The 24,656-nt window shown below is 46.5% G+C and overlaps 2 protein-coding genes across 3 annotated transcripts; one reads left to right on the top strand and one right to left on the bottom strand.

Annotated features, from left to right (window-relative positions):
- Window positions 1-344: 344 nt before the first annotated feature.
- Window positions 345-13,900, top strand: LOC103114743 (histone H2A.V). The gene is made up of 5 exons (XM_016188776.2): window positions 345-498; window positions 8,289-8,366; window positions 10,431-10,544; window positions 12,392-12,521; window positions 13,579-13,900. Exons 1-5 carry the CDS (start codon window positions 496-498, stop codon window positions 13,638-13,640), a joined length of 387 nt encoding a protein of 128 aa, XP_016044262.1. The 5' UTR covers window positions 345-495; the 3' UTR covers window positions 13,641-13,900.
- A 2,006-nt stretch (window positions 13,901-15,906) lies between these two features.
- PPIA (peptidylprolyl isomerase A) lies at window positions 15,907-18,559 on the bottom strand. Of its 2 annotated transcripts, none has more exons than XM_007524391.3 (5): window positions 18,413-18,559; window positions 17,464-17,494; window positions 17,245-17,333; window positions 16,633-16,805; window positions 15,907-16,265 (listed from the first exon to the last, which is right to left on the bottom strand). In XM_007524391.3, exons 1-5 carry the CDS (start codon window positions 18,479-18,481, stop codon window positions 16,133-16,135), a joined length of 495 nt encoding a protein of 164 aa, XP_007524453.1. In that variant the 5' UTR covers window positions 18,482-18,559; the 3' UTR covers window positions 15,907-16,132. The 2 variants fall into 2 exon arrangements, with proteins under 2 accessions (XP_007524453.1, XP_060027584.1); XM_060171601.1 differs by having other exon boundaries at window positions 18,389-18,533.
- Window positions 18,560-24,656: the final 6,097 nt, after the last annotated feature.

The following is a 24,656-nucleotide window of genomic DNA, read 5'->3' on the forward strand; positions in this document are numbered from 1 at the left end:
AAACGCGCACCACCCTCTTTGCCCCACCCACTGACTCTTCCCACTGTCGTTCCCGGGACCCGCCTCCCTTGCTCGCGGGCGACGTTCTGATTGGCTACCGACCTCTAGCTTTCCACTCTCATAGGCCAGTCCTGCTATTCGTCCCGCTGGAGCGGAGGACACTGGCGGAGAGCAACACACGGTTCCGCCTGCACTCGAGCTCAACCGCGTCCCAGTTGGGATTAGCGGCTCCGCCTCCGCGTGCCGTGTGCAAAAACAAACAGCCGTTAGGAGGCGGTCCTGGAGGGGGCGGAGTCTGGCTAGAAGGAGCCACACTATTGGGCGATCTTCGGGGTTCAAATTAGCAAGGTGCGCAGGCATTGGCTGGTGCCTCGCGAGGCGGGCCCCGGTTATTGTCCGGGCTCCGGTGGCGGCAGCAGCGGCTCTCGGTGCTGCGAGAGCGGCAGCGGCGGCAGCGGCGACTCGGCGGCAGCGAGGTCTGGAGCAGCCGAGACTATGGTAAAGGCTCCGGGAAGCGGGCGGCGGCTAAGCGGAGGGGGCTGGGCAGCGCCGCTACCTGTTGAGGCGGCGGAGCGGGCGGCGGCAGCGGCCCTCCCTTCCTCGCGGCCGACTTTGCGGCCTCCGCGGTGCGCGGCTGCTTCCCGAGGCTCCGGCTTCGGCGAGCGGAGCGTGGCGGCCGAGGGAGGCAAGCGCGGCAAACTTGCCGCTCATTGTGGAGTTGCGGAAAGTCGGCCCGGGGGCGGGGGACGCGTCGTCGGGCTCCCGTTTATTGTGCGGCCGCTGGCGGGAGCGGGAGGGGGGTACCGGTACCGTGGACGCGCCCGGTGGGCACGGGGCTCCCCAGTCACCGAGAGCGCGAGGGGGGAACACCCCCTTCTGCCCGGCCGGGCTAATCGGGCGCCCGCACCCCCGAAGCCTCCGCACGGCTGCGGATGCCCGGGGCCGGGGCCCCGGCCGGGTGGGCTCCGAGACAAACTGCGGGGCAGGTGAGCGCGCAGCTGGGAAACTTAGTCTCAAAATGGCTTTTTTTTTTTCTTCTACATGAGATGTTATGATGACAAGTCCACTAGAAACTCTCAATTAGAATGATTGATTCTTTTCTAAATATATGTATTTATCTTTTTTTTTTGCTTTGCTTTTTTTCTAGTGAGTGGGCGGGTATAGATAGCATAAAGGTTATGCAAGTACTCTCATGCTTCAGGGCTTCAAAGTCCCAGGTTCAGTCCCCTACACCACCATCAGCCAGAGCCGAACAGTGCTCTGGGGAAATTAATGATGTGTGTGAGAAAGACCAGAGCGCTTCTCAGCCCTGGCTGATGGTGGTGCTGGGGAAATTGAACCTGGGGTTTTTAGAGCCACCGGCATGAAAGTCTCTTCACAGAACCATTAAGTTTTCTCCGCAGCCCCCAAGCTCTTTAGAGTCTTGCTCAGCTCTGGCCGATGGTGGTACCGGGATGTTCTGAACCTGGGACCTCGGAGCCTTGGGCATGAGAGTCTTTTATTTATTTAATTTATTATTGTATAGATACAGAAGTTGAGAGGGATGTGGAAGATAGAGAGGAAGGGAAGGGAGAGAGACACCTGCAGCCCTGCCTCACCACTCATGAAGCTTGCCTTCTGCAGGTGGAGACCACAGGCTTGCTTGAACCCGGGTCCTTGCCCACCATAGTGTGTGCACTTAACCAGGTGCGCCACCACCTGACCCCGAGTCTCCTTATAGAACCATTATGCTGTCTCATCAGCCCTAGGTCTAGTTATTTGTACCTGCAGTTTTGTGTGAGCTGGAGCTGGACCCCCAAAAATTTGGTTTTGCAAGGCACAGGAGAGGTGGCTGGCATGGCCACTGTGATGGGGGTGGGGATCACTTGATGGGCAGGTTTGGAAAGGCTTTCTCCCGTTTGCTCTCTTATAAAGCAAAGTGATGGAGCAGCAAATGTTTTGAAATCATTCAGGTGATGATCCATCATAGTCAGTGGTTGATGATTTTAGACTTAAGCGCTAGCTCTGTTGATTTTTTTTTTTTAAGATCTATTCATTAGAGAGAACTACTCAGGCATATTTAGTGCCAAGTACTTGGGACAGGATGAGTACTCAGGACTTCACTAATGCATAGTCCTACCACCAAGCTCCAACAGAGTTTTTTGTTTTAACCAGAACTCTGAGGAGGAGATTAAACCTGGGCCCTCTGAGCCTTGGGCATGAAGAAAGTCTGAAGCATGATCACTTCCCATCTTCCTGGCCCCTGAGAAACGTTTAATGTCTTATACTAGATACTAGGAGAATAGAACTGGCAAGGCTTCTTTCCTTCTTTATTTGGGAGACCAAAGCAGGGTGTCACTCTGGCACTAGTGATGCCAGGGATCAACTCAGGAACTTTTGTTTTATTAGGGGAATTAAAGATTTACAAAGCAGTTGTCACATGAGTAGTTTTCTTGGCTCCCTGTGATAGGTGTCTGCGCACCACTCCCACCATCAGCCTCAGACTTGTTAAATTTCCTGAGTTAGGGAGAAGAGGGGCTGAGGCACTCCTGTGCTATTTCCCTAGTCACTGGAAAGTCTTTGAAGAGATTGTTACTTAATCTTAGAAGTTTAAATATGCATACATACATAAAATTCTTGAAATAGAGCTAAGGAGCCAGCATAATAGTTATGCTAACAGACTCTGAAGCATGAGGCTCCAAGATCCCAGGTTCAGGGCCCCCCCCCCCATAAACTGGAATTTAGCAGTGCTTTTGTAGAAAGAAAAAAAAAAGTTTGTTTGTGTTGTTACCAGAGCACTGCTCAGCTCAAGTTTATTATGGTGATACTGGTGATCGAACCAGGGACTTTGGAGCCTCAGGAGCACTAGAGTTTCTGCATAATCTTTATGCTATCTCCCCCCCACCATATATTAGAAATGAGTGGTGGGGAGAGGTGGCACAATGGATAAAATGTTGGACTCTCAGTATGGGGTCCCAAAGTGATGTTCTGATTCCCTCTCATAAATACTCTTGTTTATTTTGGTCATCACTAGAGCATCACCTCTACAGTCCTACTCCCTCCAGATAAAGAAACCAGGCTTCTGGGAGTCGGGCGGTAGCGCAGTGGGTTAAGTGCACATGGCATAAAGCACAAAGGATCCCGGTTCGAGCCCCCAGCTCCCCACCTGCAGGAGAGTCGCTTCACAGACGGTGAAGCAGGTCTGCAGGTGTCTGTCCTTCTCTCCCCCTCTCTGTCTTCCCCTCCTCTCTCCATTTCTCTCTGTCCTATCCAACAACGACGACATCAATAGCAATAACATAAAAAAAAGAAACCAGGCTTCTTCCCTCAGTGCAGGAGAAGTTAGACTTGAACCAGAGTTGTGCCCAGTAGAAAGCAAGTTTCATTATCCAAATAAGCTATCTTGCCAGGACATTAATCAGTCCTTAAAAAACAAACGAATAACAAAATTTTCTGTTTCAAATACCTACCAGTGTTTTATTTATTATAAGGTTTTGAGGGGTAAACATGTCAGCTTCCATATACGTGGTTTGCTGTCTCTCCCCTCTTCCTTGATCTTGAAAAATAGTTTTAAAAATAATTGGTCCGGAGGTTGGGCGGTGGCGCAGTGGGTTAAGCGCATGTGGCGCAAAGCGCAGGGACCGGTGTAAGGATCCCGGTTCGAGCCCCGGCTCCCCACCTGCAGGGGAGTCGCTTCACAGGTGGTGAAGCAGGTCTGCAGGTGTCTGTCTTTCTCTCCCCTCTCTGTCTTCTCCTCCTCTCTCCATTTCTCTCTGTCCTATCCAACAACGAATTGCGTCAACAAGGGCAATAATAATAGCCACAACGAAGCTACAACAAGGGCAACAAAAGGGGGGGAAAAATGGCCTCCAGGAGCGGTGGATTCATGGTGCAGGCACCAAGCCCAGCAATAACCCTGGAGGAGGGAAAAAATAATAATAATAATTGGTCCAAGAGTTGGGCAGTAGCGCAGCGGGTTAAGCGCAGGTGGCACAAAGTGCAAGGACCGCCATAAGGATCCCAGTTGGAGCCCCCGGCTCCCCACCAGCAGGGGCATCACTTCACAAGCGGTGAAGCAGGTCTGCAGGTGTCTATCTTTCTCTCTCCCTCTCTGTCTTCCCCTCCTCTCTCCATGTCTGTCTTTCCTATCCAACAGCAAGGACATCAATAACAACAATAATAACTACAATAAAACAAGGGCAACAAAAGGGAATAAATAAACTAAATAAAAAATTTGAAAAGTAATAACAGTAATTGGTCGAGAAGGGCTGGCAGTAGTGCAGCGGGTTAAGTGCACATCATTTTCTCTCTATTTTCTCATTAAAATAAAAATTCAAGGAAAATCAATGAATGACTGTAATACTAAGAGATATTATAAGTGGTCCAGGAGGTGGTGCAGTGGGTAAAAAACTGGACTCTCAAACATGAGGTCCTGAGTTCCATCCCTGGCAGCACATGTACCAGAGGGATGCCTGGTTCTTTCTCCTTTCTCATTAATAAATAAATATTAAAAGAGAGAGAGAGAGGGTGTCTGCATGCAGTTGTGTTCCCATAGCCAATATATGGAGCCATCCCAGAATTAGAAAGATGTGTGGGCAGGGGCAAGACAGCATAATGGTTATGCAAAGAGACATCCTGAGGCTCCAGAGTCACAGGTTCAAATCCCCTACATCACCATTAACCAGAGCTGAGCAGTCCTCTGGTAAAAAAGAAAAAAAGGGGGGGGGGGATTGTAGAGTATATACTGCATACTCAATGTGATGCTACTTAGCTGAGAGAAAAGATGAAATTTTGTTCTTTGCTAAATCATAGGCAGAGCTAGAGGAGGTCATGCTAAGTGAAGTAACTCAGAAGGATCTGATAATGGACTGGGCAGTGGCACACCTGGTAGGGGTTCCGTTTCCCTGACCCCACCTGCAGGGGGGGAGGCTCTGAGTAGTGGAACAGTGCTGCTGGTGTGTCTGCCACTGTTTTTAAAATGGCCACTAGGAACGGTGGAGTGATGCAAGCACCAAGCCCCGGTGATAAACTTGATGGCAGAAAGACAAGCTTCTGGGAGTTGGGCGGTAGCGCAGCGGGTTAAGTGCAGGTGGCGCCAAACTCAAGGACTGGCAAAAGGATCCAGGTTTGAGGCCCCGGCTCCCCACCTGCAGGGGAGTCGCTTCACAGGCGTGAAGCAGGTCTGCAGGTGTCTGTCTTTCTCTCCTCTGTCTTCTCCATTCTCTCTCTCTCCATTTCTCTCTGTCCTATCCAACAACAGTGACATCGATAATAACTACAACAATAAAACAACAAGGGCAACAAAAGGGAAATAAATAAATAAATAAATAAAATTTTTAAAAAAAAGGAAAGACAAGCTTCTATCTCGCTTATGTGTAAAGGTGTTAAGCAGTGAGAAGAAATTATATATGTAAGACATACAGCCCAGTAAACCAACATTATCTCAATACAAATAATTTTTCTTTTAATTGGGACTAGGGACATGGCTTAGCAGAAAAAGAGACCTACAAATAGCAAGCCAATCTCTCTTCCTTTCAGACATTTTTATTGTTTTAGTGAGAGAGATACAGAGAAAGATAAACAGAAACTAGAACACTTGGTGGTGCTGGGGATTGAATCTGAACCTGTGGCGCATCAGGAATGGAAGTCCTTTTGGTGTTTGCATAACCATTATACTGTTTACCCAGCCGCCACCACACCCACCCACTTTTTAAAAAAATTTTTATTTATTTATTAATGAGAAAGATAGGAGGAAAGAGAAAGAACCAGACATCACTCTTTATTATTGGTTAGAGGCAGAGAAATTGAGAGGGATGGGGGAGATTGAGAGGGAGACAGACACCCACTGCACTGTTTCACCATTTGTGAAGATTTCCCCCCTACTAAGAGGGGAACAGGGGCTTGAACTTGAGTCCTTGCGCACTATGGTACGTGTGCCTAACCAGGTGTTCCACTGCCTGTCTGGACCCCCCCCTTTTTTTTTTTAACCACTGCTCATCTCTGGCTTGTGGTGGTGCAGGGAATTGAACCTGGAATTTTGGAGCCTCAATAATGAAAATCTCTTTGCAGAACCATTATGCTACCTTCTCCCCTCCCCCAGAACCAATTATTATTGTTTTTTTTATTACTATGGTGAAGGAACATTTTATGTAGAATCAGAGAGTCCTGAGTTGTTTTTCTGACCTAGAAGCAAATAATTTGTTTAATAAACACTACTCAGGTAGTCTGGGAGGTGAACTCTCAAGAATGAGGTCCTGAGTTCAGTCCGTAGTAGCACATTTGCCAGAGTGATGTCTAGTTCTTTCTCATAGTTCACTTAATGGTGATGTTGAAGGTTGAACCTGGGGCTATTGTTGCCCAAAGATTGAAAGTGGCTGTCTCCCCTGTCAGAGAGTTGAATTATATCCTGACATTTTTGTGGGCCCTGGAGGTATAGTGAATAAAACATTTAGATTGGGGGGTCAGGCGTTGGCGCAGTGGGTTAAGCGCACGTGGCGCAAAGCGCAAGGACCGGCATAAGGATCCCTGTTCGAGCCCCCAGCTCCCCACCTGCAGGGGAGTCGCTTCACAGGCAGGTCTGCAGGTGTCTATCTTTCTCTCCCCCTCTGTCTTCCCTTCCTCTCTCCATTTCTCTGTCCTGTCCAACAACGAACAACATCAACAATGGCAATAATAATAACCACAACGAGGCTACAACAACAAGGGCAACAAAAGGGGGGAAAATGGCCTCCAGGAGCGGTGGATTCATGGTGCAGGCACCGAGCCCAGCAGTAACCCTGGAAGAAAAAAAAAATTAGATTGTTAGTCATGAGGTCCTGAGTTTAATTCCTGACATTCTGTGATGCTCTAGTTCCTTTATTAATTTTATTATTTTTTTTAACCAGTGCACTGATCAGCTCTGGTTTATGGTGGTGTGAGGGACTGAACCTGGAGCTTTGGAGCCTCAGGCATGAGTCTCTTTGCATAACCATTATGCTGCCTGCTCCAGTCCACTCAGGTTCTTTATTTATTCATTTATTGGTTAGAGATCCTCAGAAATCAGAGGGAAATGGGAGATAGAGAGGGAGAAAGGAGATACCTGCAGCACTGCCCTGCAAGTGGGGATCAGGGACTTGAACCTGGGTCCTTGCACATTTTAACGTGTATAAGAAAAGTGGTCCATTAGGTGGCACAGCGGATGAACCCTGGAACTGTCGTGACTTTTTGTTTAGTCTCCAGCAGCACAGCACTTGTACCAGAGTAATGAGCTCTTTTTTTTTTTCTTCCTCCTCCTCCTTCATTATTTGATAGAGGCAGAGGGGAATTTAGAAGGAAAGATAGAGGGAGAGACACCTTTACCACTAGTGAAGCTTTCACTCTGCCAGTGGGAATGAGGACTTGAACCTGGGTCCCTTGTACATTGTAATGTGAATGTTTAACTAGGTGTGCCATTGCCTGGACCCTGAACTAGTTTTCTTTTCTCTCTTCTATTTCTCATGAATAAGTAAAATAAGCATTTTTTTAAAGAAAGAAGGGGCCAGGTGGGGGCACACCTGGTTGAGCGCACATGTTAAAATTTGCAAGGACCTGGGTTTTTTTTATTATTATTATTTTTAATGTTTATTTATTATTGTATAGAGACAGAAATTGAGAGGGGAAGATAGAGAGGGAGAGAGACACCTGTAGCCCTGCTTCACCGCTCATGAAGCTTGCCCCCTGCAGGTGGAGGCCAGGGGCTTGAACCTGGATCCTTGCGCACTGTAATGTGTGCCTCCTCTCTCCCTCTCTATCTTCCCCTTTTCTCTTGATACCTGGCTGTCCCTATCCAATAAATAAATAAAGATAATAAATAAAAATAAATAATTTTAAAAACATTAAAAGAAAAGAGGAAATAGACATTTGGTTGTGTGTTGTTTTTTTTTAATATTTATTTCCTCTTGTTGCCCTTGTTGTAGTTGTTATTATTGTTGTCGTCATTGTTGCATAGGACAAAGAGAAATGGAAAGAGGAGGGGAAGACAGAGAGGGAGAGAGAAAGATAGACACCTGCAGACCTGCTTCACCGCCTGTGAAGGGACTCCCCTGCAGGTGGGGAGCCGGGGGCTCGATCCGGGATCCTTAGTCCTGTCCTTGTGCTTTGTGCCACGTGCGCTTAACCTGCTGTGCTACCGCCCAACTCCCAACTTTGGGGTTTTTTTTTTTTGGTAACATATGTTGGCACTATTGACCAACCCTCTCTCAAACCTTTGTGAGTGACTTTAGTTAGCCTAATGTCAAAATTCATATTTTCTCAATAGTATTTTCAACTTTTCATCTTTTTTCTTCATCTAGGCTGGAGGCAAAGCTGGAAAAGACAGTGGGAAGGCCAAGGCCAAGGCAGTGTCTCGCTCACAGAGAGCCGGGCTGCAGGTAACATTCCATGTTGCAGTTGATTATTAAACCTTCTTTCCTGTTGTAATTTACAACCCATAGCAGTGTCATTAGTAACACAAAATGCTTGGGCTGGACATCGGCGCAGCCAGTCAAGCACACACGTTACAGTGCTCAAGGACCTAGGCGCAAGGTCCTTGTGGTGAAGCCTCACTAGCTATGAAGCAGTGTTGCAGGTCTCTCTCACCTCTCCCCCTCTCAATTTTTCTCTGTGCTATCAAAAAATAGAAAGGGAAGGAAAACAGGAAGATGTGATGGGCGTACTGCAGACTTCAGTTTTACCCTCCTGGCAGTGATGAGCTGCCCTTCATCTGAAGTGGAGGTGGATGACAGATGAGGTGTGTTGCAATGGGATAACAGTAGTGGTGTACCATTGAATTAGGAAGGAGTGGAAGGTGCCATCCATCTCAGAGAAATGTGGGACTAGGACCCTGTAACAAAAATCTTATAAATTGACCTTTCTTCAATAAACCAAAAGAAGCCAAAGAAAAGGAATCGAAGGTATCACAGTCAAGAAAAGTGGGAGTGAAATAGGGCTGTCAGAAAGTCAGAGATTTCTTGTCTTTTTTAATAGTATATAGCCTTAACCTTTTTATTTATTTTTGGATACAGACAGAAATTTGGGGGGGGCGGATACAGAAGGAGAGAGACCTGCAGCCTTGCTTCACCATTCATGAAGCTTTCTCCCTGCAAGTGGGGACCAGGGGCTTGAACCCTGTAATGTGTGCACTTAACCAGGTACACTACTGCCTTGCCCCAGTCAAAAGTTTCTCTGAGGCCTAGAATCTGATTGGCAGAGGAAAAAAGATATATTTATTTTTTTATATATATTTTTTTAATCTTTTATTCATTGGATAGAGACAGCCAGAAATCAAGAGGGAAGGGGGTGATAGAGAGGGAGAGAGACACCTACAGCACTGCTTCACCACTCGCAAAGCTTTCCCTCTGCAGGTGGGGACCGGGGGCTCAAACTTGGGTCCCTGCCGCATTATACTACATGTGCTCAGCCAGGTGCACCATCACCTGGTCCCAAAAGATCTATTTCTTATGAGACAGACTAGAGCACTACTTAGTTTGAGCATACAGGGGTGCCAGGAATTGAACCTGTGCCTTCTGAGATCTTGAGCATGGGAATTCTGGAAAGCATTTGTTCTGTCATTGAGCTATACCTGCTACAAAAGTGGAATGGTGATCATTAATTTACTTGAGAAAGAGGGTCCAGACACACTGCCAGGCATCCAGCTTGGGACCCCATGCTTGAGAGTCCAATACTTTATCCACTGCATAATCCTGCACTGGGAGTGGTTTTCGATTGTTTACTCTTCATGAAAACATCCATTTGAAAATGTCCAAATGTATAGATCTGAGTCAAGAGCTCCAAGTGATCTAAAAGATTACTTATGTATAATTGATAGTTTATGCTGTAGATGAGTTAGTTTCTTTCTCTCTCTCCCTTCCTGTCTCTTCTTTCTAGTAATGTAAGGTGAGTTTCCTAAGATCATAAGAGCAGAGCACATTCAGAAACATAGATTTGGGCCCAAGACTGAAAGGAGTCTCAGGGTGTGTTGGGCCAGTGAAAACAGCTCACTTGGTTGGATAGTGGCCCCACTTCAGTGAAGCTAAAGGAGGCATTGGTGTTATGGGCACCTCATTTTCTCTCCCTCCCTACCCCCTCTCAAAAGCAGTATACTCTATCATCTCTATGACCTGCAAAGAAATGTTATATGAACTGCAGTTGGTGACCACGTATCATGATTTCTACTTCATAACAGCACTCCAGATTATGTAGAAATTAATTCCTGAAACCCTGTGTTTTGAACTCCATAGGAGTGTAAAGGTAGACATGAAGATTTGGATGTAGCATGCAGGCCCCCAAAACTGTTAACAAATCCATGAATTGACAGATGGGGTTGGCCTGCAGTATGTGTAGACACATTGGTTTTTGTTACCCTACTATATTGTTCTCATGCTGTTCAGCCTTGTTTATACTAAGTCACGCCTTGTTAAGATTTGAGTGCTTTCCACTTGGATGGTCTCTTTCAGTTTCCTGTGGGCCGTATCCATAGACACCTAAAGACTCGCACCACGAGCCATGGGAGAGTCGGTGCCACTGCTGCAGTGTACAGCGCCGCGATTCTGGAGTACCTCACTGCTGAGGTTTGTGGGGGACTGGTGTGGGACACTTACAAGTGGTGTTCAGAATGGTGTCCTGGGCTAAATGTCTGAAACCCAGGAAAAGCGATTTTGAAACTAGACATATAATTCAGCTTCTTTGATAAGTTTTAGATGTTCCTAATCTTTACTTATCCAGTGTTATGATACATTTAAAAAATTATAAATATGGAGGTGTAGCACGGTGATGGAAATGGTGTGGGATTATACCCCTCTCTTATAGTCCTGAAATCACTGTTAATTGCTGATGGATGAATGCTGTCTCCTTGGCCCTATGGAATTATTTTTGTCTTGGCTTCAAAGAAAAATTAAAATTTAGTTTTATGACCAGTTAGAACTTTGACATTCCTCTAGCTAAGTCATTAATAAATTTTTGAAAATTATAGAGACATTCTAGTTACGTATGAAGTTGGTAAAAGATCTAACCAGTTCTTTCGGTTCTCTGTATATGCATCAAATTTAAAATTAGTGTGTATGCACTGCTTAGCTCTGACAGATGTTGATGCCAGTGCCTTGGAAATTTTAGGCATATAAATCTGATGGATGAATGCTGTCTCCTTGGCCCTGTGGGATTATTTTTGTCTTGGCTTCCAAAGGTTTACTTTTTGAAAGCAAAGAAAAAATTAAAATTTAGTTGTATGACCAGTTAGAACTTTGACATTCCTCTAGCTAGAAATTCTAACTATAAAGAGCTTATTATAAAATGATACTATTACCAATAAGATTGTAGGTCCCCATGGTGTTTTTACTCTTAAGTAAAAAAAAAAAAAATTCTTTTCAGGGCCCTAGAATGTTATACCATGCAATGGGGCCCCAGATTCTCGATTGTGAGGTACAGAGCTCACACCCCCAACATTCTATGGACTAAAATGATGCTCTGTTTTTTCTTTCCTCTCTTTTTGACAAGTTTGTGACATAGTGGGTAAAGTATTGAACTCTCAAACATGAGGTTCTGAGTTTGATCCCCAGTAGCACATGTATGAGTATAATGTCTGGTTCTTTCTCTTCTCCTATCCCTCTTAAAAAAAGAAGAAGAAGAAAAAATAGGGAGTTGGGATGTAGCGCAGTGTAAGGTTAAGTGCAGGTGGTACAAAGCATAAGGACCGACAGAAGGATCCCGGTTCGAGCCCTCTACTCCCCACCTGCAGAGGAGTTGCTTCACAAGTGGTGAAGCAGTTCTGCAGGTGTCTTTCCCCCTCTCCATTTTTCTCTGTCCTATCCAACAACGACATTAATAACAACAACAATAAAACAAGGGCAACAAAAGGGAATAAATAATTTGGGGGGGGCGCAGCACCAGTTGCTATAGGTAAGTCTTTTGTGTGACCATTACATTATCTCCCCTGCCTGTTTCAAGTTTTTTTTTTTTTAATTTTATTTATTCCCTTTTGTTGCCCTTGTTGCAGTTATTATTGTCGTTATTGGTTAGGACAGAGAGAAATGGAAAGAGGAGGGGAAGACAGAGAGGGGGAGAGAAAGATAGACACCTGCAGACCTGCTTCACTGCTCCCCTGCAGGTGGGGAGCTGGGGGCTCGAACTGGGATCCTTATGTCGGACCTGGCACTTTTGCAACACGTGCGCTTAACCCGCTGCACTACCGCCTGACTCCCCTGTTTCAAGTTTATATGGAAACTTAAGAAAACTTTACTTCCAGGCAGGGGTAGATCGCATAATGGTTTATGCAAAGAGACTCGTGCTTTGGAGCTTCTCAGGACTCCAAAGTTCCCAGCACCCCACCATAAGCCAGAGTTGAATAGTGCTCTGGCTTAAAAGAGAGAGAGAGAGAGAAAGAAACTTGACTTCCTTTGATTTATTTCACTGACCTTCATAGGTGCTTGAGCTGGCAGGTAATGCTTCCAAGGATCTCAAAGTAAAGCGGATCACTCCCCGTCACTTGCAGCTTGCAATCCGTGGAGATGAGGAGTTGGATTCTCTCATCAAAGCTACCATAGCGGGTGGTGGTACGTATTACTGATTATTCCTACATTGTTAATAGCCGTTCTAACTAACATTTATTTTATAGCAAGGGGGAAAAACAACTGACCTGCAGGTGATAATTCTGTGTAGCCCTGGAGTGATGTTACAAATATCAGAATGACTCTTGGCAGAAAAAAAGGCTCCTGAGCACTACTTTAGAGCAATTTTCTATACTATATTTTCATTTATTTGCTTTATTATTTTTTATTTTACCAGAGCACTTCAATTCTGGCTTATAGTGATGTGGGGTATTAAACATGGGATGTTGGAGTCTCAGGCATGAGAGTCTGTTTGCATAACCATTGTGCTATCTACCCTCTGCCCTATTTGCTTTACTTTAATGAGAGAAAGAGAGAGAGACAGACCAGAGTACTGCTCAGCTATGGCTGATTGTGGTACTGGGGATTGAACCTGGGACCCAAGAGCCTCAGATCTTTTGCATAGCAATTATGCTATCTTGCCAGCCCTTTCTAGAACAGAGTAGCAGACACAGTCCATATTGTCTGTCACAATTCTAGCCTTTGACCTGAATAAATTATTTTTGTAACAAAGCTTATTACAGAGAGACAGAAATAAAGAGGGAGACACCCACAGCTCTTCTTGACAACTCAAATGAAGTTTCCCCCTGTAGGTGGGGACTGTGGCTTGATCCCATGTCCTTGCACACTTTAATGTGAGCTTTTTTTTTTATTGTTGTAGTTACTATTTTTAAAATATTTTATTTTATTCCCTTTTGTTGCCCTTGTTGTTTTATTGTTGTAGTTATTGTTGTTGTCGTCGTTGTTGAATAGGACAGAGAGAAACGGAGAGAGGAGGAGAGAAAGATAGACACCTGCAGACCTACTTCACCGCCTGTGAAGGGACTCCCCTGCAGGTGGGGAGCCGGGGTTCGAACCGGGATCCTTATGCCGGTCCTTGTGTTTTGCGCCACCTGCGCTTAACCCGCTGCGCTACAGCCCGACTCCCTAATGTGAGCATTTTAAGGAAGTGTGCCATTGCAGCCCCTGTATTTTCTAATTATACTGCTTTGCTTCATTCCAGGTGTGATTCCGCACATCCACAAGTCTCTGATTGGCAAGAAAGGTCAGCAGAAAACAGCTTAGAGTTGTTTTATCCGAGCTTCTTCCTCCCCATCATTGTACTGTTACTGGAACAGAATAATGGGGACATGTGGAGTTAAAAAAAAAAAAATTGAAAAGCATAGACAATTACTGTAGACATGATAAAAAAAATTGTATGTTCTTAGTCTGGAAGTTTGATAAAAGTACCTTTTTGTGTGGCAACAGTTGTGTGTTGATTGGCTAGGTTTCTTCCATGTGTTTTATACAAAAATGGAATTGATAAACCATTTTTTACAAAATAATTTGTGTCAAAACTTCTATTTGTGGGGTCCAGGCGGTGGTATGCCTGGTTAAGCACAAGGATCTGGGTTTGAGCCCTCAGCTTCCATATTCAGTTTATGCTTGAAGTGCTCTTCAAGCAGGGCTGCAGGTGTCCTATCCAATGACAAAAAGGAAAAAAAAAATCCTATTTGTGATGACGTTGGAAATTTTTTGCTTGGACTTAGGATTTTTTTTATATATATACATACTTCAAATCTATATACTCTGAATAATTTTAAAACATTGAGAATGGAGCTTTACCTTTCCTGAGAATTAAGGCATCTCAGACTTGAGATTTCAGTGTTCTGTCCACTATACCACCTCTTGGGCTACACACCTTTACCATGGTTTGTAAAGTTGGGCTGGACATGACATGCTAGCCATTTGTAGTGAGCACCTCTCAGAAGAAACAAATGAACTTGGAGATAGCAAGCATTCATGCCAGAAGCCCTGTGGTCCCAGGTTCAGTCCCCAACATCACTAATTCAGAGCTATGCTCTATGTCTTGTGTCCAGGAGATGGTGCAGAGCATAGGGTGTTGGACTCTAGCACTGAAATCTTTTTTTTTTTTCAACCAGAGCATAACTGGCTTATGGCGGGGGTTCTTGAACCTTAGACTCAGCCATGGGCCTGGTACCATCTACTCCCTCCCAAGAGCTCAGTTTTATCCTCAGTACAGTATCTTGTGCCAGAATAATGCCAATTCCTTTTGGGGCTTCACTCCAGGTCAATTTAAAAATCAAAAGAATGAGATTGGAAGACACCAAAGCATGGGGCCAAGTAGTGGTACATATGTTCCAATGTAAGTTCAAGCCCCTGCAGGAGGAAATCCTTGAATGGTGAAGCAGTATTGTGCAGGTCACTTTCTCCCTATCATCACCATCCCTGTCTATCCAAAAACTAAAAAGATCAAAGCATTGGAGCAGCTTGTAGTGAAGTGGGCTTTTGGAAGTGAACCTGAGCTGTGTACTTAGCAAAGCAGTGCACTATTTTTTCCCCTTTGTTCTTGTTTCATTGTAGTTGTCATTGGATAGGACAGAGAAATGGAAAGAGGGGAAGAGACACCTGCACTTGATTCACTGCCTATGAAGCAACTCCCCTGCAGGTGGGGGGGGGGGCGGGCTTGAACCAGTATTCTTGCACCAATGTGCTACTCTAATGAAACTATTTTGCCATCCCAGGCCAGCAGTTTCTACCCACTGTTACCAGTGGGGCTCAGTGCCTTCATTATAAACTCACTCCTCTGGGAGTATACCTATTTTAGTAGAGATGTGGAGATAGGAAGAGACTCAGCTGCAGTACTGCTCATGAATTTTTCTCCCTGTAGGTGAACAGGGTTTGAACCTAGGTCCTTCTGCACTATGTGTGACCCAACCAGGTGCACCACCCCCAGCCTCCCCCCCTTTTTTAAGGCTTTATTAATGAGAAACATAGAAGAGCCAGACATCACTCTGGAACATGCTGCTGGGGATTGAACTCTGATTGACTCATGCTTGAGAGTCTGATGCTTTATCCACTGCACCACCTCCTGGACCACACCTTGACTCCTTTGTATTGGGGATTCTACTTGGGAGTTTCGGAGCTTCTGGCATCATCTTAAGACTTCTATCCCTGAGGTCCTAGCTTGAATTCCTGGCAACCCCACATGCCAGAGCTGAGTACTCTGGCTTTCCATGTAGATCTTTGGGGTGAAATAAAACACCCTTTTCTGGTAGACTATAGAAAGCCAGACTTTGAGCTCAACCACTGAACCTATGTTTAACTTTTATGGTTAGGAAGACAGCATAGTGGCCCTGCAACCAACTTTTAACACCCAAGGCAATCTTGGCAATAAAACAGCTGACTTCCAGGAAGATCAAGCAGCTTACAGAAGCAAATTTGCATGTTGAGGACCCAGATTCAACTTCTTGTGAGTGGATCACTGTTGAACTAGCTATGTTCTGGTCCTCATTCTCCAATAAATCTCTAAAATAAAATGAAAGTTACATCAACACCCTAACCCAATTAAGGGCACACAACTTTTTTATTTCATAATCATAAACTTAACTCTGAAATCCAGCTAGACTTGGAAGAGATCGATAAGGAAAACATGGAAACTGAAGGACTGTAGCAAGAGCACAGTTACAGGGTGTTTTGAGCAGAGGGGTGGAGGGGTGCTCTGCTGAGCTACAGAAGGAATGGTCTGGTGGTTATAATAAAACAACTCAAATTTATTAGATTTGTCCACAGTCAGCAATGGTGATCTTCTTGCTGGTCTTGCCATTCTTGGAGCCAAAACCCTCCATGGCCTGCACAACATTCATACCCTCCTTCACTCTGCCGAAGACCACATGCTTGCCATCCAACCTGCAACACAAGAGCAATCACTGAACAAGCCTGCAGGGTAAGGCAGGTCCCAAAGCAGCCCAGAGTGCTGTCGGCAGGGTGGCTTATCCTGCCTTTAGTGCTGGGTACTACTATCTTCTACTTAAAGGAAATGAGGCCAAATAGCTAAATTTGGTGGGAAAGCCTAAACTTTTATTTAGAATGGAGCACCCCCTTAAGAGAAAGAAAGCACATGATAATCATGAGATAACTGAAGTGAACACTATTCCATTACCTTCCCATTGCACTAAATTACAGCTACTCACCACCCAAATGATTTAAGCAGCAGGGAAAGTCTAAAGCAAGTACTCAGTACCCTTCTAATGCACTTGTTGCATTTTATTCTTACCATTCGGTCTTAACAGTGCAGATGAAGAACTGGGAACCGTTTGTGTTGGGTCCAGCATTTGCCATTGACAAGATGCCTGGGCCTGTATGCTTCAGGATGAAATTCTCATCCTCAAATTTCTCCCCATAGATAGACTTGCCTCCGGTGCCATTATGGCGTGTGAAGTCACCACCCTTTGGATGTAAGATCAGAACTTGAATAACTTAGTATGATGGGGGGGGGGGCGGCAAAAAGTTCTGGCAATAACTAGGAGAAAAACAATGTTGACATCAAATTGTCAGGACTTCCTGCTTTTAAGCTTTAAGTCCACACAAATCTGAAAGGCACAAGGCTTTTTCTGCAGTCAGGACCTCAAGCATGTGCTTTCACTGCTACAGGAAGCTTATTCACCCAAGACACAACAGAACCAGAGCTCCCCTGTTGCCACAGCATCTTCCATTTGGTGCCAGGGCTCACAGCTGGTATGCACACCTCAATGTTTACCAGATCCATGGTTCATACTTAACAAAACAGTAAGACTGAGTTTAAGAAAACGAGTTGGTGACTGAAACAGCAGAAACATTTGTCCATGCTGAGATTATCTTGTAGATCAGAATCAGGTGCATTTCGTACCTGGCACATAAATCCAGGGATAACTCTGTGAAAGCAGGAACCCTTATAACCAAACCCTTTCTCTCCAGTGCTCAGAGCGCGAAAGTTTTCTGTTAAGGAAAAAAAAAAAAGCAAGTTAGTGTACAGTATCAAGCATGAGCAACCGGGCACTTTTCCCAGGTGAGCTGTCCTGCCAGTCCAGAGCTCCCTGCATGCAGTCTGGGAGGAGGCAGTACTAACCTGCGGTCTTCGGAACTTTGTCTGCAAACAGCTGCAAGAGAACACAATGGACATTGCTCACACGGTTTTAGTGCACGGAACTACCACAGGCCCATCAAGCCGCCTCCCCCTTCAGCTGAAGCTTCGGGGTCGTTTCTACAGCAGCATCTCCGGTACCGGGGCGGCTCAAGGACGAAACCAGACCGAGGGCGCGGGGCTGCACCGGCCACCCCCTCTCGCTGCGCGGGGACCCGGAGCACCGTGGTTACCAGCCTTTACTTTCGCCGGCGCGGCTTTTTATAGACGCGGCTTACCGGCTGCTAGAGCCTGTGACTCAGCGACACGAGAAGCCATGGGTGGCTGTGCGGGAGAACGTTATCCGGCCCCGGGTCTGCACAGGGCGGAGGCGTCCCGCCTCGCTGCGCCTCGAGGCCGCCGATCAGCAGGCAGGTGGACGCGGGCCCCACCCGCACGCGCCAGGCCTATGACCGGGGAGCGACGGCAGCGACCCCCCGTCGCCATTTCGGAGCGCAAGTACCCGGTGGCGGCGGAACCGGCGGGCTTCCGCCGGGCGGTGGCCATTTCTAGACCGCTCCGCTCTCTTCCACTCTCTGGGATGGGGGAGGGCCGGGCCGTCTGAGGCCGCCCAGGGCGGGGCGCAGCCGGTAAGGCCTGCGACGGTTGGAGGCGTTGTAGGGGCCTCGGGGAACGCGGGCCCAACGGTTAGGGGTCGGAGCACGTGCGCGGCCGGAAGGGCGCGGCCTCCCCTCCCCCACCGCGCGGCCGCCCCGCCTTTGTCCGCCGCCCCCGGCCTCCCAAAATGGCCCCTCGTCAGGAAATGGCGCCGCGCCGTCCTCCGCGCTCTTCAGGCGGGGCGCGGCACCCACCACAGCGCCACCGGCACCCTCCCCCACGCCCCGCGCTCCACGAACGACCCCCCACACACACCGCCGCCGCAGCCCATCCCGACCTCGAAGGAGACGCGGCCCAGGGGCTCGCCGTCGACGGCGATGTCGAAGAACACGGTGGGGTTGACCATGGCTGTAGGACGCTAGCGGCAAGTAGATGAAGGCGTCTGCAAGGCGGCACGAGCCCCTTGGTCCGCTCCTTTTATTGACAATTTGGACCCCGCCCTCCGGCAGGTCGCGCGCCCACATAACAGCCAATCGTAACTGCAAGATGGCTGGATTGATGAGGCGGCTGGCCAATGGACAGAGGCGGCGCCAGAGGGGCGGGGTGAGAGGCGCGCGTGCGCGTTGAGCGACACAGGCAGGTTCCCGCCCGCGGGCTCCGTCGCGCCGCTGCGGCGTGTGCGGGTCCGGGGGAGGCCAAACGGGGACAGAGAGGAAAGTCTGTGGTTGTGAGACCCCCACGGGGGTACCCCCCCACTCAGGCCCATGGCGAGAGGGGTCTCCCCGCTGCGGGGAGGGGACCCCAGGAGCGGACACAAGCTTCAAGGTCGCGGGGCTGCCAAGGTCGCCGGGCCCCCCGCCCCTCACGCGGCTCAGGACCCACGCAGCTGGGCCCGCAACGGCCCCCACCGCAGATGGGCGCGGCCGCCCCCGACCGAGAGGTTATGAAATGTCTCCAAAGTGCCCTACTTTACGAAAATGCTTTGCAATCTCGGCTTAATTTTTTTTTCTGCAAGAGAAAAGACAACACAGCAGCCGGGTGGTGACGCAGTGGCCAGGGCACTGGGTTTACACGCTCGAGGTCCCGGGTTTGATCCCCGCCACCGCTTGTCCCAGGGCGATGTTCTGTTTGTTCATTACCAAAATACAATCTTCATCCAACATCCTGGGGAGAAAAGGCAGACAGGCTCTTACCTGGAAGATGCACTGCCCCTTTGCTAAAATGGTTTCCTTTTAAAAATCATTTTTAGGGAGTCGGGCGGTAGCGCAGCGGGTTAAGCGCAGGTGGCGCAAAGCATAAGGATCCCGGTTCAAGCCCCCGACTCCCCACCTGCAGGGGAGTCGCTTCACAGGCCAGGGGGTGAAGCAGGTCTGTAGGTGTCTATCTTTGGCCCTTTCTGTCTTCCCCTCCTCTCTCCATTTCTCTCTGTCCTATCCAACAACGACGACATCAATAACAATAATAATAACTACAACAATAAAACAAGGGCAACAAAAGGGAATGAATAAATTTATTTTTTTTAATTATTTTTAAAGTTTCTGCTACACTCTCTACCCGGCCCATCCTTTCAGAAAACGACTTTCAGGACAATTTGGAAAATGAATAGCTTCAAGCAAAAACGGTAAATTCATTAGTAGTGTCAAATGCATTTATGTGACCCTCGTCTTGTGATCAGGAAGCCCAGGAGAGGAGATGTGTAGATCTTCATCTGCAAAACCACAAGATAGGAGTTGTTAGTAATAAGTGAGAATGAGGGCAGACAAAATAGCTCACTTGCATAGAGCGCTGCTTTGCCATGTGAGCCACCCAACTTCCAGACTGTACCCCACTGCATGGAAGGGGCTTCAGCAGAGCAAGAGAGCTCTTTTGCCGTGCACCTAGACTGCACCTGGGACACAACAACACTGGGTCAGGGGCTTGAGCAGAGAAGTTGTGTGCAGTGCAGAGCCTCAGCCTCCCCAGGCATCACAAGGCTACAGGAGCTAAGAATTGAGAGCATGGTTTTGATTTCTTTTGATTTTTTAGTAAGAGGCAGAGTGAGGAGTGAAGGAGATCACAGTAACAGTCCTTCAGTGCCTTGGGGCCTGGGCAGGAAGCTGGGACTTATACCTGACAAAGGAGCCTGGTATCCAAGTGAGCTATTTCACCTGCTCTAGACCAAATGGCTGTGCTCTCACAAGCACCCTACCAGCCCCAGTTTTACAGACTTAGGGACTGAAAACTTTTAGATGTGAAGCAGCTTGCTCAGAATAACTGGCTAATGAGTATCAGCAGAATCAGAACTGGAAACTGCCTTTTTCCCCCCTTCTGTATCACCTCGTGCTTTTCTTCCCCTCATTTGTCTTTTTTTTTTCTTCATTGTTTTTTGTGAGTTTGTATTTCTCTGATTATTTTCTCTTTATTTTATTTGATAGAACAGACGGAAATTGGGGTCGGGTGGTGGCACACCTGGTTGAGCACACATGTTACAGTGCACAAGGACCCAGGTTCGAGCCCCCTGGTCCCCACCTGCAAGGAGATTGCTTTTCAAGAGGTGAAGCAGTGTTGCAGATATCTCTCGGTCTCTCCTTCTCTATCACTCTCTTCCCTCTCGATTTCTGGCTGTCTCTACCCAGTAAATAAAAAATAAAGATAAAAAAAAAAGAACAGTGAAATTGAGGAGAGGGAGATAAGAGAGGGAGAGACGGACACCTGCAGTTCTGCTTCACCATTCATGAAGTGTCCCCCCTTTAGATAGGGACTGAAGGGCTTGAATATATGCATGGCAATATGTGCAGTTAGCCAGGTGAGCTACCACCTGGCCCCTTCTTCATATTTTTTTCAAAGGTTTTATTTATTAATGAGAAAGATAGGAGAGAGGGAAAGAACCAGACATCACTCTGATACATGTGCTGCCAGGCATTGAATTCAGGACCTCATGCTTGAGAATCTGATGCTTTATCCACTGTGCCACCTCTAGGACCACCTTCATATATTTTTTAAGTTTTTATTTATACATTTATTTACCACGGCACTGCTCTACTCTGGCTTGTGGTGTGGGGGTTGAATCTGGGACCTCAGAGCCTCAAATATGAGAGTCTGTTTGCAGAACCACTATGCTGTCTCCCTAACCCCTCTCATTTGTTGTTACAGGAGAAAGATTAGAATACTGCTCAGTCCTGGTATATGGGGATGTTGGAGGTCAAGTCCAGGGCCCCACCAGGAAGCTCTGTGCTCACTAATGATGCACTGCCCTGGCCCTCCCCTGTGCCTCTGCCTTCAGTGACACTTCTCTTTACTACTGAAAGAAAAAAAAAAAAAAATCCAAAAATGGGGGGAGGACATGGACAGAATATTCACCACAGAAGAGATCCAAAAGGCCGAGAAACACATGAAAAAATGCTCCAAGTCTCTGATTATCAGAGAAATGCAAATAAAGACAACAATGAGATACCACTTCACTCCTGTGAGAATGTCATACATCAGAAAAGGTAACAGTAGCAAATGCTGGAGAGGGTGCTGGAACCCTCCTGCACTGCTGGTGGGAATGTCAATTGGTCCAACCTCTGTGGAGAACAGTCTGGAGAACTCTCCGAAGGCTAGAAATGGACCTACCCTATGACCCTGCAATTCCTCTCCTGGGGATATATCCTAAGGAACCCAACACATCCATCCAAAAAGATCTGTGTAGACGTATGTTCTTGGCAGCACAATTTGTAATAGCCAAAACCTGGAAGCAACCCAGGTGTCCAACAACAGATGAGTGGCTGAGCAAGTTGTGGTATATATACACAATGGAATACTACTCAGCTGTAAAAAATGGTGACTTCACCGTTTTCAGCTGATCTTGGATGGACCTTGAAAAATTCATGTTATGTGAAATAAGTCAGAAACAGAAGGATGAATATGAGATTATCTCACTCTCAGGCAGAAGTTGAAAAACAAGATCAGAAAAGAAAACACAAGTAGAACCTGAAATGGAATTGGCGTATTGCACCCAAGTAAAAGACTCTGGGGTGGGTGGGTGGGGAGAATACAAACTATTGTATTTATTGTTGAATGTAAAACATTAATTCCCCAATAAAGAAATTTTAAAAAATTTTTTAAAAAAAGAAAGAGAAGGAGAAAAGGGACTTGGCCAGCAAGATAGCTCACCTGGGTAGTGTGCTTGCTTTGTCGTGGACACAACCCAGGTTCAAGCCTGGCCACACTGCGCTGAGTGAAGCTTCAGCGCTGTTGTGTTTTTCCCTGTCTCTCTGTCTCTGTTTTTCTATCTGAAAAGATCATCCTGGAGCTGTGAAGCCCCAGTGATGACCAAAAGGAAGAAAAAGTGGAACTTATCTCTCTTGCACTCTGAGTCTTAGAGCAATTAGCACAGAAGAAATTGACGTTTTTTTTAAATTAATTTTTATTAGCTTTATTTATTGGATAGAGACAGACAGAAATTGAGAGGGAGGGGATGATAAAGAGGGAGGGAGAGAGAGAGACACCTGCAGCACAGCTTCACCACTTGTAAAGTTTTCCTCCTTCAAGTGGGGGGACCGGGGACTCGAACCTGGGTCCTTGTGCACTGTAACGTGTGCTCAACCAGGTGTGCCACCGATCCTTTTTTTTTTTTTAATTACATAAACACACACATGCACAGATCACTGCCTAGCCCTGAAAGACAGTTTTTACCAAGGACTGAACCTAGGACTACAAGAGGCTCAGGCATACAAATTTAGGCTGTACTGTGTCCCTGAGAAAGGATGTGTGTGTCAGAACTGGTTTGCCAGAGATCTCAAGTTTGATCTTTGCCATTTCATTTGACAGAGTGATACTCTGGTCCTTTATCCCTCAGTAAATAAATAAATAAATAAATAAATAAATAAATAAATAAATAAATAGCTGGGGAATGGGAGATAGCATAGTGGTTCTGCAAAAAAACTTTGATACCTGAGACACCAAAGATCCCAGATTCTGTCCCCAGCACCACCATAAGCCAGAGTTGAGCAATACTCTGGTAAAAGTAAGTAAATAGTGGTCCAGGAGGTGGCATAGTGGATAAGGCATTAGACTCTCAAGCATGAGGTCCTGAGTTCAATCCCTGGCAGCACATGTACCAGAGTGATATCTGGCTCTTTCTCTCCTATCTTTCTCATTAATAAGTAAATAAAATATTTTTTTAAATATTTAAATAAGATGCTAGCTTCTCCCTTAAAAAAATAGTTTGGGGGGAGCAAGTGGTAACGCAGCAGGTTAAGCGCACATGGCACGGGATAAGAATTGTAGTTCAGGGAGTCGGGCGGTAGTGGAGCCGGTTAAGCACACGTGGTGCAAAGCACAAGGACTGGCGTACGGATCCCGGTTCGAACCCCCGGCTCCCCACCTGCAGGGTGGTCGCTTCACAGGCGGTGAAGCAGGTCTGCAGGTGTCTTTCTCTTCCCCTCCTCTCTCCATTTCTCTCTGTCCTATCCAAGAACACCTGACATCAAAAACAACAATAATAACTACAACAATAATACAACAAGGGCAACAAAAGGGAATAAATAAATTTTTTTTAAAAAAAGAATTTAGTTCAGGCCAGGGGCAGATAGCATAATGGTTATGTAAACAGACTCCCATGCCTGAGGCTCCAAAGTCTCAGGTTCAATCCCCTGCACCACCAAAAGCCAGAGCTGAGCAGTGCTCTGGTTAAAAAAAAAAAAAAAAAAAAATCCCAGTTCAAGCCCTTGGCACCTGACCTGCAATGGGGGGGGGGGGGGGGGAATCTGTTCACAAGCGGTGAAGCACGTCTGCAGCTGTCTGTCTTTCTCTTCCCCTTTCTATTTTTCACTCCTCTCTCGGTTTCTTTCTGTCCTATCCAACAACAACAGCAGCAATAATGGCAATAACAATGATAACAAGGGCAACAAAAGGGATGAAATGGCCTCCAGGAGCAGGAGCAGTGGATTCATAGTGCAGGCACCAAGCCTCAGCGATAACCTTAGAGGCAATATATATATGTGTATGTATATATACATATAATGATTTTTTATCTTTTTCTTAGTATTTTTATTTATTATTGGATAGAGACAGAGAGAAATTGAGAGGGGCAGGGGAGATATAGGGGGAAAGAGACAGACACCTGCAGCCCTGCTTCACCACTTGTGAAGGTTTCCCCCTGCAGGTGGGGACCAGGGGCTTGAACCAGGGTCCTTGAGCACTGTAATGTGCGCACGCTCAACCAGGTGTGCCACCACCCAGCCCCATGTTTGTTTCTTTCTCTTCCTCTCTGACTCCCAGTTCCCTCAATTTCAATATCTCTTTCTCTCTCTAAATATTTTATTTATTTATGAGAAAGATAGGAGAGAGAGAGAGAGAAAGAACCAGACATCACTCTGGTACATGTACTGACAGGGATTGAACTCAGGATCTCATACTTGAGAATCCAATACTTATCCACTACATCACTTCCTGGACCATTCAATTTCTGTATAAATAATTTTTTAAAGATTTTATTTATTTATTAATGAGAAAGATAGGAGAGAGAGAAGGAACCAGACATCACTCTGGTACATGTGCTGCTGGGGATTGAACTCAGGACCTCGTGCTTGAGAGTCTAGTGCCTTAGCCACTGCACC

The sequence above is a fragment of the Erinaceus europaeus genome, chromosome 14 (genome assembly GCF_950295315.1).
Source record: "Erinaceus europaeus chromosome 14, mEriEur2.1, whole genome shotgun sequence".
NCBI classification, from domain to species: domain Eukaryota; kingdom Metazoa; phylum Chordata; class Mammalia; order Eulipotyphla; family Erinaceidae; genus Erinaceus; species Erinaceus europaeus.

Excerpts from the sequence above, each read along its gene's own strand:
- LOC103114743 (XM_016188776.2), top strand. Across the intron at positions 8,367-10,430 it reads CACAGAGAGCCGGGCTGCAG|TTTCCTGTGGGCCGTATCCA; the intron begins GTAACATTCCAT and ends GGTCTCTTTCAG. Across the intron at positions 10,545-12,391 it reads TGGAGTACCTCACTGCTGAG|GTGCTTGAGCTGGCAGGTAA; the intron begins GTTTGTGGGGGA and ends TGACCTTCATAG.
- PPIA (XM_060171601.1), bottom strand. The coding sequence starts at position 18,481 with ATGGTCAACCCCACCGTGTTCTTCGACATCGCCGTCGACGGCGAGCCC. Across the intron at positions 17,495-18,388 it reads GGATGGGCTGCGGCGGCGGT|CTGTTTGCAGACAAAGTTCC; the intron begins GTGTGTGGGGGG and ends GTTCTCTTGCAG. Across the intron at positions 17,334-17,463 it reads CAAAGTTCCGAAGACCGCAG|AAAACTTTCGCGCTCTGAGC; the intron begins GTTAGTACTGCC and ends TTTCCTTAACAG.